At 43.1% G+C, this 12,889-nt stretch overlaps 1 protein-coding gene across 4 annotated transcripts in view; it reads right to left on the bottom strand.

The window, feature by feature from the left end:
* The window catches only part of MALT1 (MALT1 paracaspase), a 1,429,839-nt gene that overhangs the window by 141,296 nt on the left and 1,275,654 nt on the right, over positions 1 to 12,889 (bottom strand). For all 4 annotated transcript variants that reach the window (XM_069627057.1, XM_069627059.1, XM_069627058.1 and 1 more), the window contains one exon: positions 9,460 to 9,609. In XM_069627057.1, coding sequence (XP_069483158.1) covers positions 9,460 to 9,609 — 150 coding nt within the window. The remainder of the gene's footprint in view (positions 1 to 9,459; positions 9,610 to 12,889) is intronic.

The following is a 12,889-nucleotide window of genomic DNA, read 5'->3' as shown; positions in this document are numbered from 1 at the left end:
ATGTTGGATTCCGACTGGCTTCTAATACATAAGATTTCGTTGGTGGGAAGCAAGTTCAGTCGAGCTCTTAAAATAGGTTTCGAAGTTTCTTGTTTGGATACTTTGCCAAGAAAGGCTGCAGTTCGTTAAGCTTCCACGCCTGTGGAGGTAAGTGAGCCTGCAATTTATATACTGCCGTGTCCAGGGTTTGGATCCAGTCTTGCTCATTTAATCTTTTTTGTGTTTTTACAGGATTCTCTAGTAATTCTTTTGGCAAGCTTTGAATCTTTTTCAGTTTTTCCTCTTGAGCTTTTGTCCAATGGTTTAAATGGGAGCATTGAGCACCAATTTGTTCTTCATACATAGCGTTGAGAAGTTTAGGACGGTCTTCTAAGAGAGTCTTTCTGTAGAGCATTAGGGTGTTTCACTCTATTACTTCCTTCAATGACAACAAACTTAGTTCTCGTCTTATAAGCGAGATAGGATAGAAGTTGGAAGGTTGAGAACTTTTCGCCAGAAGTAACTTTCCAGTTCCGTCCATATCGAATTTGGTAGAAATAACATGGCTTCTGCTCCATAGGAGATGGCGGGAACCACCTTTGCTTTGTAGAAGTTTAGTACTGGTACGAGAGAGAAGCGGCCCAATTTTCTATCCACAGCCTGTGCCTGGGTGCCCAGACTTCTTATTTTTGATCGTAAGACTGATTGCATCGCCTTTTCCTGTTTTGAGTTATCTAACGTAACTCCAAGATATTTGAATTCGGTGACTTTTTCAATCTGTACACTCTCCACGTACCATTTGAATCTGTCCGAGGTTACTCTGTTTTTTCCTAAAATCAATATTTTGGTTTTAGACTTGTTGATCTCCAGATGATTGTTGGTAATGTATTTCACAAAGTTAGTCAATTGCCTCTGGAGACCAACAGCTGTCTGATCCAGTAAGATGACATCGTCAGCGTAAAGCAGTCTAGAAATTTTACTCTTGCCTAGTTGTGGAGGAAAGGATCGTACTTCATGTTCTGAGTCTTTGTAGTCTCCCATATATGACAGAAAAAGAGCTGGGGCCAAAGGGCAACCCTGTTTTACTCCCCGATTTGTCGGTATCGCTGCCGATAACAGCCCTTGGTTGTTAAGTCGTACTTGCATCGTGGTGTTTTTGTGTAATGAAATAATTGGTTGCAGGATTTCTTCCAGGCATTTCCAAGCACGCAGTTTTTTCCACAGGGTCGGTCTATCGACTTGGTCAAAAGCCTGGCTTAGATCTATAAAAACCATATAAAGTAGGTTTCCTTGCGCCATCGCTTTTCCCTTTAGAATGCTGAGAGTCAAGATGTTTATTGTAGTGCCCATGTTCTTCTTAAAACCCGACTGGAAGGGGTCGTCACATTCTGATCCTCGTGCCCAGTTTTGAAATCGCCCTAAAAGTAGAGAGCCATAAACTTTGCCGATCACATCCAGTAAAGCGATAGGACGGAAATTTGAGGGGTTGTCTCTGTTGCCTTTTTTATATATCGGGACAACTACTTAGGACGTCCAGGAGAGAGGAATACTCTTTGTTTTGGCGCATCGTTCAAGTACCAAGCTGATAAAAGACGACCATTCCTCTGGATGTTTTTTTAGTTCCATATTGGAAAGGCCGTCTGGTCCCGGTGCTCTGGAGTTTTTTAGTTTTTGAATTTTCTCCAAGATGTCCCTCCTATCATGGAGCTCTACCCATGGGATCTCTTTGCTGTGGGCTCCATGTTCGTTTTCTTGGATATGAGAGGCAGGATCGTCAGATACATCTTGAAATAGGCGCTTGAAATGGGTTATCCATACTTCTTCTGCTATAGAGACAGTTAGCACGTTGTTTAAATGACGGTCAGTTGACCGAATCAGTGACCAGAATTTACGGGTATTTTTCCCACAGATCTGCTTTAACATCTCTTCAGAGTCATTTTGATAGAGGATAAGTCAATGTTTTTTTAGCCATAATTTGTAAATTCTTGATGCTGTCAAAAAAGCTTTTCTAGTGAATGAATTGTTGTCCTGGGCTAGCGCTCTTTTTGCTGATCTCACTTTTCTTCTTTCGGCTACCAAAATCTTGTCATATTTATGAGACCCAGTTTCCTTGCTTGACCAGTTTCGTGCCATCGCCTTTTTATATGGAATAAGTAGAGGGCAGTAGTCTAACTTATTGCTTGTCTGGCTGGAACCTCCCAAGAGGGAGTAGTTAACTACAAGGTTGGATATATTACTGGCACTTAGCTTCAGGCGGTTTCTCCTGTTGTTCGTTTCTAGAGCAGAATCTATGGTTAGATGAAGTGGACGATGTCCGGTCCATGTTGCCACCAGAAGATTATGGTCACTTACTGCGGTATGGACAACTTCGAAGGAAGTCATTGTCGGGATTAATGTACGTGAGGCAAAAATGTAGTCAATTGTTGCTGCCGATTTTTTTCCTTCCCAAGTTGGCAGCCGACTTGTGTTTGCGAATAGACAATCTAGATTTACCAGTTCTCTTGAATCCATCAGGGTAAGCCAGTCTCGACCTCTATCTTCTGCCAAGGTGGACCGTGTGGAGGAATATTTTTTTGAGCAGATTGCATTTAGGTCTCCACATATGACTAAGTGGGCTGCCTGATGCCCGATGTATAATCGGTCTATTTCGTTCTCGAGCATTTTAAGAAAGCTGACATTTGAAATTGCCTCCGGATTCCAATAAGTGTTGATAATAATTACTGGTACTGCTGTGGTCTGCCTGGTGTCCATATCTTGCTGGGTCCATGTAACAGACACCGTTAGTAAAAAAAGAGATGCTGTGAGGATGTCATTCATAATGATACCATTTCCCAGCTGAACTGCCGTAATTAAGCCAGAAAAAGGACGTCCTCTAATGCCTTTGCCGGCCGCTGCGTGAGCGACTACATAACCATCTAAGGTTGGTTTCTCGATAAGCCATGTTTCCTGGAGGCACAAAATGTCAAAAGTTGCCAGATTCACCTCGCCGGGCACCATCAGGTGGGCAAAGCCTCGGGTATTCCATGAGGCTAGTCTCATGGGTTTTGTTTCTCCTTTCGCCGGTAGAGCCTGGTTAAATGTCCGTGATATCTGGGGTTGCTATTTCCGGTTTGATGACAGTGCCTTTGGAATCCAGGCCCAAAGTTGTTTTAACGTGTTTCGGTGTGTTTGTTCTTGTTCAACAGTTGGCGGTGGAACTGGGACCTGGACTAATGTTCTTTTAATGGCTGTTAAGGGCTCTTTGGGCCATCCATCCCGCTTCAGTTGATCTGCAACTTTGTATACAGTTTGTGGCTATCAGTGGATTTATGGCACCCTTTTCAAGAGTGTGTAATAAGAACCCTCTATTTTTAAGCTAAGTGCGAGGAGCTAGCAGTATTCATACACAAAGTTATAATGAACATATCTTGTGTATTGGGCAGAGAACCTTGAATTTAATTTGCAAAGTCATCAGGAACCAATGGACGTGCTTTCAAGAACATTTGTATATGGCATTCGTTCTATAGGTTCTAGCAAATTCCGGTTGCCTGGCACTTGGCATCATTCAATGTGTTGGTACTTTTCTTTGGGCAATACAGCAGTCCAGACAAGCCATTATCCAAGCTTTGACGATTCCAGCAAAAAGATATTTTGAAGGATTGTTAAGATTTACTGAAGCATGGACAACTGGAATTTGCCATCTTGATCATGTTGACATTTGTGCACCTGTTTAAGATGTGTGTCAAGGGCTGGATGCAAATGTGTTTGCACCTTACAATGTATGCCTTAGTCCTGGAGGCAAGACTGGTCCTTCCTCTAAGCCATGTTACATCTAGGCTGGAAAAGCAGCCAGAAGACGAACCTCAAGCCAGGGGGAAAAAAGCAAGCAGCAGAAAAATCCCTTGGAAGTGGAACTGTGGATGACTCCATAGAGGAACACAGGAACATTGAAGTAATCAAGCAGTCAAGGCACGAATAAGGAAAGCAGAACCGAGAAGGGCAGTAGGGGAGCAAAGAAGAAAGTCCAGAGGAAAGGAAGTAAGAAGATGAAAGCAAGGACTGAACACAGAACGGAGAGTGGTGGAGCTCAAATGAGCAGAGGCAGATTGTTACACTGCTCCATGTTAATGTCTATATCTGTTTTACTGAAGCAGAGTGCAGCATCATGGCATTCGACCCAATAGTGTTGGTTTCAGCCTGGAAGCATAACCAACAGCCATCTTAAAACAGACAGCCGCTGCTGGTTACACAACCCTGCTGCTAGGCGTTCTAACCCAAGATAGCATCACTCAATGGAATTGAACTTCACTGACTAGTGTAGTAGGATGGCTAATGGGACTGGGGGATGGGGCCCCATGAAACCATCTTGTTCTTTGATGCCGGGCCTCTAGGATGTACACATCAGTTGTTGGAGGCTCCCGACTACATCTCCAGCCTAGGTGTTTTTGACAACCACAGGTCTGCCATTAACTCGGAGTGCAAGGCACCATGATACGCCCAATATGAACGGTATACCAAAGCTTTGTCCAATGAAATGGGGAAGGAAAAAGCTAAGTGCCTGCCAGGGATTGGGCACCGGAGACCTAAGAATGTGACACTCTGCATATCTAGAGAGGCCAGTCCTTTGAGCACAAAGGCCCCCCGGACCTCTGCAGTTCTAAGTAGCCCCCTAACATTCTCAAGAGCTTCATCTAACAGGGTAATGGACTTGGAATGACAGCCAGTTCATACCAGACTGTTCATCCTAAACAAGGCCACTTCTACAAGAAAGTTGCTACCTGGGAGACAGCATCTATGGTGGTGCCTCTTCAGTTAGATACAGGTTCTGACAAAAGGATTTTCCATTTAGAACTCTACCCAAAGATGACTAAATCAGGATTTTACCCTGGCTTGCACAGAGGAAGGTCACATGTATTTGCACAGTTCACATGTGAAATGGTATGCCATTACAATTGGTTGCAATTCCGGATCTGTGTGTTGTCGCGAACAACAAGCTAAGACCTTGTATAGCATTCGATGTGTTATATTGCAAACAGACATTACATTGTAAGGTTATGTGACATTGCAACAGGGTGAGATGTACGGATTGGGGATGCAAGTTGTGGGAAGGAAGAGGTCTCACACATGGTAGTGTAAGGAATAAGAGGATTTTGTGTGGCAGTAGGATGAGAGGGAAGGATGCGGGAGGATGAAGAGTAGGCGACGGGCAAGGGTACAAAGCATTTGGATGAAAGGGCAGAGGGGAGGGTGAAAATTGGGGGCCAGGCAGTAACAGGTATGTAGCACTGTTAGGGAATAAAAAAGGTAGAACATTTTGGAGTGGTTGCTTAACAACATTACATATGTAGAGATTGGTTGTTTATGTTGTTAAGTCATCATACCAAAGAATCATCAACCATTTCATGGCCACAATTTTACCTATGATCACTTTACTTGACCCAGATTTCAGATGTGGGGGTAGATCAAGGTCAGGCATCTGCTCTACGCTCCCTAAGGCAGGCTTAAGTTAATGCCTCTTTACCAGAAAGGGACCAGACAGGCTTTAAAGTAATTATTGAGTACAATGTAATCTGGTGGTGTGTGTATATGATCTATTAGTGCATTCCTTAGTTCCAGAGCCTGTAGTGCCAAAGAGGTTCCACCTGAACTCAGCATCCTCAAGTGAAGTACTTATGAGTGGACAACCTGAGTTGGCGACTCAGTATGATTCTAAATGATAACCTTTAAGGAATCCTTTTCTCCCCTTGTGGACTACATACAGGCTCCTTCTGTATGAGTAACAGAATCTAGGAAACAGTCCAGCGGTCCTCATCATTCACCCTGTGCCTTTCACCACTGCATGCAGTGAATCCACACTGATCCCCCACCATTGCCTCAGGCACCGAGTGAAAATCAAATCCACACCCTGTTCTACACTTTTAATTGAATGGTGGTAGAGGTAAAAACCTCTTCTTAATCACTAAAACTACATATGATTTATCACCCACCCACAAATACGGGTCCACATTATCCCGGTCTTGAGAAGGCTACACTAGTCTCCAGTAGAAGCCTGGATTAAGTTTACAATGTTGACGCTAATTCACAAAACACTTTATGGCAACTCACCCGATTCTATGAGAAGAGCTGTTTGGCATCATTCACACATGCCTTTAAGATCATCACTCCACCCTCTTGATGCACGAAGGTTCAGAAGATCGAGGGGATATGGTCGATTTAGAATCATCTTGGGTATTAGACTATGGAATAATCTCCCAATGAATTTAAGGGAAATAACGTCTCTCTACGAACTTGGAAAGACTGAAACATTTCGGTTCTGCCTTTGATTGACTGCTGTTCTTTATCTAGACACTCCTTTTTGAGATGCTTTCAAAGGAGTGCTGAGAAACCCCTGGGCCATAGTACCAGTTTATGTAGATTAAATTAACAAAAAAGAACAGAAATGTCTTCTAAACAATGAATGGACCGCATCACAACACAACTGCTTGAAGTAATAGCCTGTATTTCAACCTCCACCAAGCTGACATTTCCGACACCCTAATATCATTTCTTATGACCTTTCTGAAACATAACAACACTTCACAAACCAACATACACCAAAGAGATCCACTCCAAATCACCTACCATATATTTTATGTATACCCAATAGAACATCTATGTGGACAGTCATACAAGGCACACTTGAGAACCTAGGATCTGAAAGGAAAATGTGCAAAGGAAATATCAACAGGGCAAACGCATTGTATCTGAAGGTGGTGATTATGTCTTTTCATCCTTGCAAGACAACAGTGGTCTTTACATTAGTTCTATAGCGACTTTTTAAAAATTGCATGTCTTGTAAAAAGCACTGATAAAAACAAGGAGTTTGAAAGAAGGGGTAAGGTTATAGAAAAACTATTAAAAGATGTACGATTGCTTGTCAAGTTGCAATTAATGCTAATCTTTCTTGAGGTGACATTTTGAAATGAGGTAGCTAGTAATGACGTTAGTAGGTGTATAAGGATGTTGATGCCTCTCAATGACCATGTTTCCTTGATTCCTGCCAATACATATGCAGACTTGTCTATCATATTTTATCACAGAGGCTATGTTAGAGACCAAAGGTGCTAGCTAATGGATGAGGCTATAAATATATTATTCCACTTGCAGTTCTAAGTGCATTCTCCAGTGATGAGGGCAGGGAGGATAGATCAGGGGAAATATGTTTTTCTTAGAAGCTAGATATCGCAGAGCGTCAAGGGTTTGAAGCTCGGTCCTGCACTTAGAAGCTGGTCTCCAGCAAGAAGCGCGATTTAAACGATTTACAAAAAGAATTGTACCATTTCTGACAGGTTACCAAGCCGCAAAACACACAGATGCTCTAATGGTGTTGTCAGGATATATGCAATTCCTTTACTCATTGTTACTTGTGAGCTGGGCACATTGAGAGCTAATCCCACTGCAAGCATTCTCAATTTTCCACTGATGACCTGATGGCATCTCTCAACATTTCTGCAGCCACCTTCCTCCAGGTTACAATGTATAGCCTTAGACAGACCAATATGAGTATAGGTGTTGGTGTTATCCTCTCCCACAAGAGGACAAAAAGATAAGCAATAGGTTTCCTGTGTTAGGTGCCTTCACTTGAGTTGTAATAAGATTATTCATTTAGTATGTACAGTGGCTGAGAGTACTACAACAAATGGTTTAGATCAAGGGTCCAATAAAACCTATTGTGATGGGAATTAGCAGAGCAGGCATGCAGAGGTGGCTGTGGCTGTAGCTCCAGGACAAAGTTAGTTTCACATTGAGAAACTAAGATAGAGCACTTTTCTTAAGCAAAGTGGATCTTTGACGGAGTCAAGTTCATTTCTGATGCTTCAGGCCAAATATTGTGATAATTAGGATGCCCCAGCATAGTTATTTTGTGGACAAATAAGTTCTTGCTCCTGCAAAGCTTTTCTAATGGAGCTGATTCTTCCATGATAGGGTTCATAACAACTTATTTGGTCAACAACCAACAGTCATGCAAAGAAGAGCCTTTAAAAAAAAATTGCAAACCTTCCAATTCTATTTCTGCTTGAAATATCTTGTTAGCCTCAATGGTCCTAATGTAGGAGTGACCATTTCAACTGGGAAATGCTCTTGTTAGGCAGCATCGAGACACTAAGGCAAGACTAGTGCCTTCACACTCTAGTAGTTTAGAGTTTGAGAAATTGCACTCACTTTGGCTGTGTAACATCAATGCCCTGAATTGAAGTTATCTTAGATCAGACGATGATTAACTTTAACCAATTTTCCCCAGCCTCTCCTTGTCAGCGGTAACAGTGGAAGTAGTTAGCAGTCTCTCAGGGTGTCCAGAGAAGGCAACATGTCAGTTAAGTGTAGAGGAGACTGGCGAGCTGCAGTAAAATCCCAGAGTGGTGTCCGAGATGGTACTCGGAGAACTCTTCCTTAGTAGTCAAGGTGTTACGAGCATTCCTCTTAGTTTGTGTTCAGGGTGTGACCGCAGGTACTAATTGGAGGAAAATAAGTTTCTTCTGGCTTTTCCTGGGTCATCTAGTGACAGCTGTGGCCAAGCAGCCATGATTATCTTTGGAAGGAAGTTGGGTCGGCATGACTATCGTATAAAATGTTCTCTTTTGTTGAGATTTACAACAAAAAAAAAACTATAAAGCCATTTATACTTTTCTATTGTGACAAGATTTTGAATGTGTTTTGCATTTATTTATGGTAAGCAAGGATCTTGTTTCTAACAGAAATTATGTATCAAAGATACATTACAAAAGCCAGAGGATTGCAGACCATAATGATTTTGTAGATGAAGCAAGCCAGGTGGTGGAGGCACAATATAATGGAGTGTAGACCAAGGCCAATCATTGGGGAAAGGACAAATAAAATACACATTTAGGGCCAGAATTACATGGATACAATTTAGATGCATGCATTTCCCTATGTGCTATTACCGAGGCTAGCATGTCGTGCAGTCAGTTGGGAGGGATAGTGTGAGGGCTCGAGAAAGATGTTCGTACAGGTACAATTGTCAGATCATTAGGTATTCTTGGAGTCATTACGCAAACGGCAGTATCTTTAATGCTGGTGGTAAGTGTTATTTATCGCCATAGGTACAATAAAGCCAACGAGAGAAAGCAGATTCCCACTGGTACTAAAATTGGAAAGAACAATCTCGCTCTGTTTTCCAAAAACATGCTGTTTTCCCTCCCTTTTTTGCTGTTCAAAGAACTGCTCTGCAATTACTTCTTTCCCTCATGGATGTCCACCACGTTCAGAAAAAAAACCTTTTAAAAACAATTACAAGATATTAATTTCATGATATATTTTCGAACTTACTTGTAGATTTCATAATTAAACAAAACATACAAATTACATTTTACAGCGGATGTTATCGAAACTGTTGCAAATTCGTTTTTTCCCCATTTATAACCTTTTTTTGAGAGGCAGTTAATAGAGGTCTATCCAATACAGTCACGCCCACAACCTATCAAATTTGATGAGCTAATTTACCATGAGCCTTGGCCCACTGAAGGTTCCTTGTCAAGGACTCTGCAGAACAGCCTGCTTGTTGAATGGGATCGGTTAGCGCCCTCTTCTCTGATAAACTGCTGCGGATCTCCAAGGCTTGCTTCCCTCGTGTAAGGTGGCACTTGCCCATATCTGGAAGATGAAAGCACAATGCCACTTATATTCTACAAAGTGTCCCACAGATGAAGTATGGAATGGGAAAGTCAGTGTTTGACATTATTTCATTTATTTATTTTTTACATTTACTGCAGCGCACCAAACCCTCAGGCATCAGGGCGACAGGTCTCGGGAGGATAGCTCAGCGGCAGCGTGCTCGCCTTGGAAGCAAGACGACACGGAGCAACACAGGGTCGATCCCCGGGTCCGCGCTTAGAAACCTCTGGGTATTAAGCGCGTTATAAATAACCTATCATATTATGTCATAGTTACAGAAAGTGCGAGGTGACAATCTTAAGATATACAGACATGGTCAGGTAAATGTATAACATGGAGGGCCTGCACCTCATGGTACGGGGGCTACATCAGGTATACCAATGAGCAGTCACAATCAGGTTGGTGCAAAAACTGGCAGAACCACGCCTCATGGTACGGGGGGGGGCTACATCATATATACAAATGAGCAGTCACAATCAGGTAAATGCATAAACTGGCAGCAGAGATCCTCATGGTATGTGGGCTACATCAGGTAAACAAATGAGCAGTCACTGGCAGAGCTGCGCTGCGCCTCATGGTACGGCGGCTACATCTGGTATACCATAGAGCAGTCATAGATAATCACAGTCAGATTCGGTTTTTAAACAGAGATACAGAGTTGTAACAATTTGGCTTTTAAGCAGGATGCAGAATACAGGCGTATAGACAGGCTTACAAAGGCAGGGGGCAAGGATTTGACTCAATTATAGAACTAAACAAGAATGTGAGTGTAGAGTAGTGATCAGTTTGTTAAAAGCATGCATCCCATGCTTTCATTACATAAAGAAGACGGGTTGAAAGATCTCTGGCAAATGGTCAGTGAGGGCTCAAGGTCATGCACAGTTGCGAAGGGGGTCTGTGTTCATGCTTCAATAGGATCAGGGACCAGGTAGTGGGTAGGGGTATGCTGGGAAGTCTGATGCTAACCAAAGCACTTTAGGAGGCAGTTTGTTTGAGTGCAGCAGTATAGTGGGGTGCTGGCAGTTGGCGAGAAGCGGGTGATACAGGAGGGATAAAGAACCTAGTCACATGTTCATCAGGTCTACAGTTGTCAGATATAGAAAAATATATTCTAATTGCGGATCTGAGAGTTTGTGTCTCTATTATCTTCAGCATGAAGAGTGATGGCAGTACGATCATTCCGTTTGCACAGCACTATCAGCTTGCGGGTTATGTGCATAGCAATTTTAGTGGGAGAACATGCTCCAGTTATATTGACAGAGTTGTAGAGAGCCACTGGGGGGTGTAAGGGAGGCATGGAATCACAAATAGACACTGACACAAGAGTTGTAAGTTTCAGAACCTTTATTGTTAGATTCAAGGGGGTTGGAAAAACTCCTTTCTGGCCCTCTAACTAAGATGGGAGTAATCTCGACCATCGAATAATAAAGAAACAGTCCTAGTCATTCTTAGTCAAACAATAAAGGCCTTTACTAACAAAAACCTAATGCCTGCCCTCACTCTAATGCAAACTAATGTGACATAGGGATATGTATCTAAAAAAGTAAAAATCAGTGGTGAAACAAAATGTCAGAATGGCAATATATATCAGTATTAATTCTCGTCCCCATGTTGTATAGCACAGGGTTAGCTTGAAAACTTGATGGATTAACACACTTTGGCTTGTGAACGCAGTTAGGCGGCTAGCTCTGCCCTCCATAGCCTTCCTGGCCGTTCAAGTCTGAGTCACAAGTTCACAGGTTTAACCTCTCGGGTTCCCATCACCAGGTCACCCTTCGAGCTTCTACACAGTTTCAACAAAAGGTTTCTAAGCATCGTATTTGGTTGCAGTTCACTATAGGTTCCCCTCAATCAGGCTCAAACCTTTTCTCCTTGGCAGGGTTCCCTTCCCCAAGCTTTTTTCACATTCCACACATGGGCTTCCCTCTGTCGTGTTCAAGCCACCTTTCATGTTTTGTTTTCGCTGTCGAATACTTTGGAAACTGGGAGGATTTATGCTCTCCCCCCCACATGACGACTTCGACCCTTCTTTCTTTATTTCCACTTTACACATTTTCCTTCAGTTCCAATGTCTCTTGGAAAATGTACTTGCTATGTATGATTTGCTTTCATATCAAGTGCTCCTAGATCAAGTCTTTCAAAATTTTCCTTCATACGGTTTTGTAGAAACATTCTTTCTCTCGCTTCCTTCTGCCTCTGCAGCTTTAAAACATTTCACAGAGACTTTTGATTGGGCAATCTCACTTCGCTGGACCACTCTGCTACTGTGTATTTCGTATTCATAGTTCTTAAAATGGATTCACTTTCTCTCGCAGCTTATCGGCACTCGCATAACCTGCGTCCAGGCATTCAATTAAACACAGACCAGACTTTTTTTGCTTCCTTCAACTCACTGTTCATATTAATATGCGTTCTGTCTTTCGCGCCTTTGATGTAGGCGTCAAGGTTGTTACCACTGCTGCTTCTGCGCCTCCTCAGCTCCTTTGTTCACCCGGGAGGGTGGCTGGTAACCTTGTAGCACTCAGAAAACACTTTCTCGATTCTTGCTGTGCTGTCGTGCGTCAACCTCTCTGCCTTTCGGAAAAAAAGCGATCTTTTGCCAGAGGGGTCTCTGGCATTTTGCCCCTTCGGTTCAAGCCCTAGGTTTGTCACTCTCCTTCGCCTGGTTCACCATAGCCATGGAGGAAATGCTCCTTCTCGTGCACCACCTTGCTCAAAGTGTGTCTCAGTGTTCCACCTTTTAACCATGTGGGGAGAGTTAATAGGTATTAGGTGTGCATGATTAAATTCAGTGCCTGATCCCACCTGATCTCGTTAGAGGGACAGGTCCAGTGTATTGCATGGGTGTTAATCCTTTCAGCCTTAGACCTCCTATTCCTTGGGTCAGTGTTTGTGTAGGAAAGGGGGTGGAATTTGGGAAGTTGGAATATCCTATAAAATAGGATTGGATAGGGGTATTACAAAAGGGGGGATACTGTGTTTCGCCATGGGGTGTCTCTCCCCCACTACCCGAGGACCCCTCACCCAGGTGATCCTCCCACACTTGTCCACCCCCAGGGTCTGGATCCAAAGGTGATGGCCGGGGCCCTGGTCACCTGAGTAAGAGTAAGGGATCCCGGAGTATGGGCAGTGAAACACCCTCTGGTTTTTCACAGACGGTATCGCTGGTCATGCAAGGGCAGGCAAAAACAGGTTCAGGAGGCCTTGTAGCCATGGGCCTTGTAGCCATGCCTTTGAGCAGGGCCGGCTTCGCTTCCCA

The sequence above is a fragment of the Ambystoma mexicanum genome, chromosome 6p, assembly GCF_040938575.1.
Source record: "Ambystoma mexicanum isolate Mex_15411 chromosome 6p, UKY_AmexF1_1, whole genome shotgun sequence".
Classification (NCBI taxonomy): domain Eukaryota; kingdom Metazoa; phylum Chordata; class Amphibia; order Caudata; family Ambystomatidae; genus Ambystoma; species Ambystoma mexicanum.
This window is presented reverse-complemented; position numbering and strand designations above follow the sequence as displayed.